The 7419-nt window shown below is 46.3% G+C and overlaps 1 protein-coding gene across 1 annotated transcript; it reads left to right on the forward strand.

The window, feature by feature from the left end:
• The first annotated feature begins 4285 nt into the window (after window positions 1-4285).
• On the forward strand, window positions 4286-5863 carry LOC100765409 (Uncharacterized protein ENSP00000382514-like). Its single transcript, XM_027431700.2, has one exon. The coding sequence runs from the start codon at window positions 4286-4288 to the stop codon at window positions 5861-5863; it is 1578 nt and encodes a 525-aa protein (XP_027287501.1).
• Window positions 5864-7419: the final 1556 nt, after the last annotated feature.

A 7419-nucleotide genomic window follows, 5' to 3' on the forward strand; every position in this document is an offset into this window, starting at 1 on the left:
GCTATGGTCTATCATTGAGAGAAGCCAGGGATGAAGCCCAAAAGAGGAAACTGGAGGCAAGAACTCAAGCAAAGAACAAAGCAGAGTGCTGCTTACTGACTCACATCCAGGGGATTGCTCAGCTGTCTTTCTTATGCAGTCCAGACCTACCTGCTCATGGGTAGCACTGTCCCCAGTGGGCTGGGCCCTCAGACATCAGCTAGAAATCAAGAAAATGATCCCGTAGAAATGCACATGGACCAATCTGATGGAGCCAATTCCTCAGTTGTGGAAATCCCCAAGTATCTCTAGATTTATGTTGACAAAAAAATTAACCCTCTAGATGCTGAGCATCATCCTATATCACCTTAAGCTTTCTCTAGCATAATAGGTGTAATGTTTAGTGGGGTCAGGCTCCCTTGAGAAAAAAGGCTGTGCTTCTTGGAATTGCCAGGCTAATATAATGTTGAAGAATGCCAATCAAACTCATGATAACAATATTTTATGTTCGCTTCTCAAGATATGCCTCAACTCCATACAAACATGTTCATTTTAGCCAAGATTGTATAATTCTCCAAATATATATATATATTGAATGAGGATCTGCAGATGTCTATGATGACACATACAAGATTGTAATTATGTAGAATGAAAGAAAGGAAAGGGGGAGAGGATGAAGTTAAGAGGAAATAGGAGATGAAAAGACACTCATACCAGGATTAAGAAGCTGCAGGACCGTTCGTGCCTATTTAGCTCAGCCAAAGGGTATATATTAAAACTATTAATATCCTTCCCTGACCTGAGCTACCCTAATTCTGTAGACTTAGGGATTAAGTTACTTTGACTGCAAAAATTCTAGAAGTTTCTATTTCGTGGGCTTAACCTAGCAATTTCATTTTTGCTTTTATAATGGCCAGATTCTATCTACATTGTTCCCAGCTCAAGTATCTTTTCTAGTCTGTTTCAGCTTTGAAACAATCTAGAAATTGCTCAAATATTTTCAAAACATTGTCTGATATCTAAAATGTTACTTAACAGTGTGATGGTTTCAAGCATGGGCTTTGGAGTAGTGCTTTCCCATTTGATGACTGTGCAAGTTACTGTGTAAGTCTGAGTTTCCTCCTCTTAAAGATGAGGAGAATATTTGCAAACATACATGGTTTTCATGAGAATTGAATATTTATGTACTTAAAGCATTTAATGAATGCGTTATTGTTTTTATTTTAATTTTTAAAGTAATAAGTAAAAACAAAGAAGTTATGAAAGAAAAATAGTAGGGTATTACCCATGTATTCTGGGCCAAAGGGGTACAAATGAGCTGATTCTTAACATGTCTTGGGTCTTGTGTTTGTGTGTGTTGGAGGAAGACAGCATGAACATCAGTATATTTGTTTTCACAACTGAACTTCATGCTGTTAAAAGGTGAGACCTATTTGAAATACTTCTTCCATTCCTTTCTCAGTGTTCAATCCAGGGCTATACTTACAAAAGAATGAAAAAGAAATCTACTCAAGGAAGAAATCCAAGAAAGCAAATATCACAACCCAGGAGGTGACTGTTTATTGAAGCCCAGTGTCTACAGTTTTTCTCTGCATTCTAGATTTCACTTTTAGAACTTAAATAACTTGGTGCATCCAGTGGAATTTTGGACATGAATTGGAGACTGTTTTAGAATTATCCAAACTAACTTTGCAATAAAATTGGTAGCCTGTCTTCCAGATCCCACTCATTCAAGTGATAATATTTGGTTTCAACCACAACACAGTTGAACAACTCCAAGTAGAATAATTAGTCAGTAGCCGAGACAGATGCAGTTCTTAACCTAGCCTGGAGTCCGTATTCCAGTACAGAATTAAGAAAACAGTACATTTAAAAGAGAAGTGGGAGCAAAAAGTGCTATTAAAAAAAAACAAAGCATTTGAGGGGGGCGTTGGTAAAGAAGGACTGACAACTGGGAGAGAGGTAGCCACAAGGATCAGGAAGGTGTGACAGAGGAGTGTCACTTGAAGCCCTCCCCTGATTATGAGATTGATGACTGACTTATATGCCATCCTACTGGCTTCAACCAGCAGCTGGTGGAAGTAGAAGCAGAGACCCATAACCAATCACCAAACTGAACTGGAACCCAGATGCAGAGAAGGCCAAATGAAGAGCAAAGGGGTGCAGACCAGGCTGGTAAAACCCACAGAAACAGCTGACCTGAACATCAGGGAACTCTTGCTCCCCAGACTGATAGCTGGGATACCGGCATGGGACTGATCCAGACCCCAGAAACATGGGTGTCTGTGAGGAAACCTCAGAAATCTATGGGACCTGCTGTAGAAGTCCAGTATTTATCCCTAGCATAGGTGTGGACTTTGGAAGCCCATTCCACATAGAGGAATACTCCCTGAGCCAAGACACACAGGGGTGGGCCTAGGCCCTATCCCAAAGGATACGATAGACTCTGATGACACCCTATGGAAGGCCTCACCATCCAGGGGGAGCAGAAAAGATATGTGACAGATAAGGTTTTAGTTGGGGGGGGGTGGTAGGGGAGGACGGGTGGGAGAAGGGAACTGGGATTGTCATGTAAAACAACCCTGTTTCTAATTCAAATAAAAAAAGTTGGGAAAAAATGAGGGAGATCACTCTGTGTACATCTCTGAAGGGAGATGATTAGACAGCAAAGGGCAAGTATAAAGGTCTTGATGAGAATGGACTTGGCATGTTTTAAAGGAACACTGCTGTGACTGGGAACCGGTGACCCAGAGCAGTCTGATGACCACGAGGCTGGAAGAGCTTGTGAATGGCCTGTAAGCCACAAGAAAGGCTTTGAACCCATTCTAAATGAACTGGGAAAGACTCTAGAGGACTGTTACTTGGTTTGTACTTTAACAAGTATATAAAGGAAAGGCTTTAGAATGGGAGAGAGTGCACCACGGCAAAAATAGCAAGTGATTATGCTAACTTGACAGCAATAGTACTGACCAAGGGACTCTGATTGGACACTCCTGTAAACGGGGCTATCTATCATGTGGGAATCATGGCCCCACCCCACTTTAGAGAAACAGGGACAGCTAAGTCTTCTTGGAGCAATTTAAGAATGTGCATGCATCAAAACTGCTGAAGATGCCATTAGGGCTGGGGACATAGCTCATTTGGTATCTTGCCTCCCCAACATGTGCAAAGCGCTGGGTTGATCTCCAGGACCACATAAATGTGGCACAGTGACACAGACCTATAATCCTAGTAGCACTGGAGATATGGAGGCAGAGCAATCTAGAATTCCAGATCATAGTCACAGTATAGAGCAAGCTTGAGGACAACCTGGGCTACATGTCATCCTATGTCCAAAATTTTATTTGGTTAAATTTAAGTTTGAAACTGTTTATCCTCCATACATAACCCTACTCTACACAATCCCTGTGAAATAAATATTTTAGCAAACACACACACACACACACACACACACACACACACACACACTCTCTCTCTCACAGGAATGAACTTATTGTGGCATTTATTGTAAGAGAAGGAAGGAAGGAAGGAAGGAAGGAAGGAAGGAAGGAAGGAGGGAAAGAAGAAGACAAGAAAGGAAGGAAGGAAAAAAGAGAGCAACCAGTGCAAACTCCACATCCTACAACTGACAGAAGTACAACTCTTGCTAGGATATAGCCTGCCACGCCTGTCCATGGAGGAATGGTGGTATTTTGGATTCTTTTTTCCAGCTGATAAAGTATCTGTAGTAATATACAGAATTCTCTTTGGAAAGGGCTGGAAAGATGGAAATCGAGTCTTGGGCAAGCCTTGTGTGCTGGGTCCTATCTGTGAAACCAAGTATTGCACAAAGGAGCCACATTCCAAGAGAAGCGTGTTTGTTCTGGCTTAAACATCATCATTTCCTCAGGAAAGCCTGATTCAGATAAAGCCTATTAGGAAACTCACAATCTGCCAGTTTGCAGGAAATGGAATGTCTTTATTTATTTTGAATCCTAAGAAAATCCTAAGGAAGAGAGAAAGGAAGGAAGGAAGGAAGGAAGGAAGGAAGGAAGGAAGGAAGGAAGGAAGGAAGGAAGGAAGCCTTAAAGCCTGGCCACACAAATGTGATAAACGTATGTTATTAAAGTTCAGTAGATTTTTTGTGTGTGTGATGCAATTAAAATTTTTAGGAGAAAACGAGTCATCCTAGAAAACGCTGGGTGCTGGGATAGCAAGTGCAGCCCCCGCGGAAATGTTCCTGCATCTTTGAGATTGCACCTTGCATCTAAAGTGAGGCGAGCAACGGTCTTCCTGGAATTTTACTTCCGCTTCCGGGACTGCCAGTATGGACTCTGCCCAGGAGGCGTCTGTTCCAGAAGATGGATTTTATGTAGAAGGAGGAGACCAAACCAAGAGCTTGAGCCCTGCCCCAGGGCCTGATGAGAGCAGCGACGGGGAAGGCAGCCTCCTGGCTCCCAACGCGGGCGACTTCCCGTTGGTGTCCCAGCTGGAAGCGTCGGAGTCCACCTCGGTGGTGCTTTGGGCTGGCGGATGCTGGCCGGAGTCCCCGGTACCCGGGGAGGACGAGAACCCAGATTCCCCAGTGGAGGACAAGGTGGTTGGTTTGGACTTCCTCTCCCCAACCAGTGTAGACACAGTGGCCATCGGGCAGCCGGTGAGCACCCTGGAGTCACCGCAAGTCGGAGAGCAAGCATCCCCAGAGGGCATCTGTGTCGAGCCAGAGCCAGAGATGGAGCCGGGCCCCAGCAGGAGGGGTCTGCAGGCCTCGGGCTCCGGCTATGGCTCCGGCTCGGGCTCGGGCTCCGGCTCCGAGGAGGCAAAGTCAGCCTCTGCGACCTCTCTCTTCCCCAAGGGACTGGAGCACAGCCGGGCCTGGGTGACCCCGAGGAAGAACCCCGCCGGTCGGGGGGTGATGGGCGAGGATCCCCACCTTTCCATTCCCGAACCTGAGTTGCCAGAGGAATTAAATGAGATGCAGATGATGAGGGTGACCATTTGTCTCAAAGACGGGGTCCAGTCTAAGACCTGTGGCCCCGCAGAGACCCCAGAAGTAGCCAGACCCACAAACGTCCAGAACAGGGACAGTTTGATCCGGATGTCCTCCTCGCTACTGACCTCTACGACGCGGGGGCTCGCCCCCAGCCTGGAAAGGCAGGCCTCGAAGGAACTGGAAGGCTTTTCCTCTAAGAAAAAGGCAGGAGGAGCCTTATGGGGTAAGGGAGCAGCCAAGCCCAGCTATCCCGATGCCCCTGTGGCGAGTGTCCTGCCCAAGGCCAGTCCTAGAAAGAAGATGACCCCCAAGAAAAAACCGCTGTGGGATGCGTCCACTGTCACCCTGGGGAGGGCCTTCCATCAATGGGGCCAGAGACTGAAGTCAGCCCCCGCAGAGCCAGCCACCTTCCCCCCAATCTCTGGTGTCGGGCTGCCTGGGAGGTCCAATAAATGCTCCCTGCTGCCTTTGAGGCCCAAACAGTGCAAGAACTTCTACACTGGGAAGAGATCTGGGGCAAAGAGGACAAGGGACCTACAGGTGGCAGCCAAAGAAGACACCGAGTTAGCCAGGGACCCCTGCTCTCAGGGTGCGTTCTCAACACACAGGGCGGAGGCACCTAGCCAGAGTGGGCATCAGGAATTCAGCAGTGGGGATATAAGCTCCAGAAGCCTCCAGGACCCAGCAAACTCTCCATCCTCGACCCTGAGCCAGAAAGGCGCGCCTAGAAGACCGGCACCTTCTGGTGACCAGGAACTACCTCTGGGCTCCTCACCCCCAGATCCAGAGGTGCAGCATGGAATACCGTGCTGCCCCCGTTGTCCAGAGCTACAGAAGGAAATAGAGAACCTCAAGAAACAGCTATGGGCCCTACAGGCTGTCAATGAGAAGTTCCAGGCGCTTTCAAGCTAAACCCAACGTGTGTCCACCGGACATGCAGCGGGTGTCCTTGGAGCCCGGTGTTGAAGTCCTGCTGCTACTTCCTTCCGGCTCTTCCTCCAGGTTCTTTGCTCTTTGCGGCTGCTTCGCCTCCTGCCCCTTCCCCCGTTGACAGCAGTTCAAATGAAAGTACTTCTTAGGAAGGAAAAGAAAAGTTGGTGACGTAAAGTAAATAAAGATGACTATTAAGAATGTCAGCTTGTCTCTGCCTTTCTATTTTTGATTGCGAGCCTAGCCTTTAACGGCTGAGCCATCACTCCAGCCCGTCTCTGCCTTCTTAAAACTGATCTATGTAGGAACGAGGCCTGGAAGGGAGCATGAAGAAAAATAATGTGTTAAAGAGGTTAAGGGTATTTTCTCAAACCTCTATAAATTTTTCAAGCTACTGGTCTTTATGTGGGCTTCAAGTTTTGATTTGTTTCTTGGTGTGTTTCCTTGAGATTGGGCCCATGTCGAGGAAATCACAATGGTTCTCCTGATAAACATAAACGTTTCTCTGCCATCCTGAATGAAGCCATCTAGGGATTCCTCCTGTTTGGGACTAAGTCTTTTTACAGGGTTGGGACTAAGGATGGGAAAATGCGGATGTAAATCTAGGTGCTTATGTTGCCCTTTTGGTATTTTCAGCAAAGAATTCAGTCAGGTAGTGCACCTTTCTTCTTCCTTCTATTACTCCTTCTTCTCTGGAAAAGGGCTGGATTCTCCTCCCAGCTTTGTTCACACCCCAAGGAGCAACCTGTCCATATAGTAGCATCCATGCGTGCCAGGCTCGCCAGACCAGTTCTAGCTCACCTGGTGACTGACTAGTGGCATAGCCAGAATTTCAGAAAGAATTCAGTAGGGTCTGTTGAATTTCTGGCCCAACAAAACCTAAATGTAAGATCTCTGTGTGGTAACTACTCCAGGCCTGGCAAGCAGGAAACAGGTGGAAGGCCATAGCGCCAAACCAAAGGCAGAGTTTACAGGTTCTTTTCAGACAGAAACAAAATGGAGAAAGGACTCCACAGGAGTCACTTTTCCCACAGTGCTTTGTCCGTGTCTTAGATAAAGCAGCTATCACTTTGACACCCTCCCCCATCTAACACCAGGGCAGACACCTCAGCTGTAATGTTCAAGCAAATGGCATGCTTAGAAATCGAGAAACAGAAAACATGTTTTACTTGCTTCAGGGATGCATTGTCTTGTGGATAAGAGAGAATCACACCAATATCAGAGAACAAAGCACAATGTATAGTGTAAAAATAACTGTAAAGCTATGTGCTGTGGAGCAAAGAACCCTGTAGTGTAGTTACAACTCCTGCTTAAACTCAGCTTCAGCCCTTCTTAATCAAGTGCCCTTGGATGACTCCATTTAATTTTGTTGAGCTTTCCTTTTCGTTTGTGAAATGGAGCAGATAATAATTAGGCTTCCTGTGTGAGGAAGAAACTGCCTCAAGCTTAAAGTCAAGTTTCAGGAAAATACAAAGGGCCGCCTGTGGTTTTTGATCTAGAGATGGCAGAGCACAGTTTTGAGGGGAGATTTCATACCC

This window comes from Cricetulus griseus, chromosome 10, assembly GCF_003668045.3.
Source record: "Cricetulus griseus strain 17A/GY chromosome 10, alternate assembly CriGri-PICRH-1.0, whole genome shotgun sequence".
In the NCBI taxonomy this organism is placed as follows: domain Eukaryota; kingdom Metazoa; phylum Chordata; class Mammalia; order Rodentia; family Cricetidae; genus Cricetulus; species Cricetulus griseus.

What these genes read in the sequence shown, in the direction of transcription:
- LOC100765409 (XM_027431700.2), top strand. Translation starts at nt 4,286, where the DNA reads ATGGACTCTGCCCAGGAGGCGTCTGTTCCAGAAGATGGATTTTATGTA.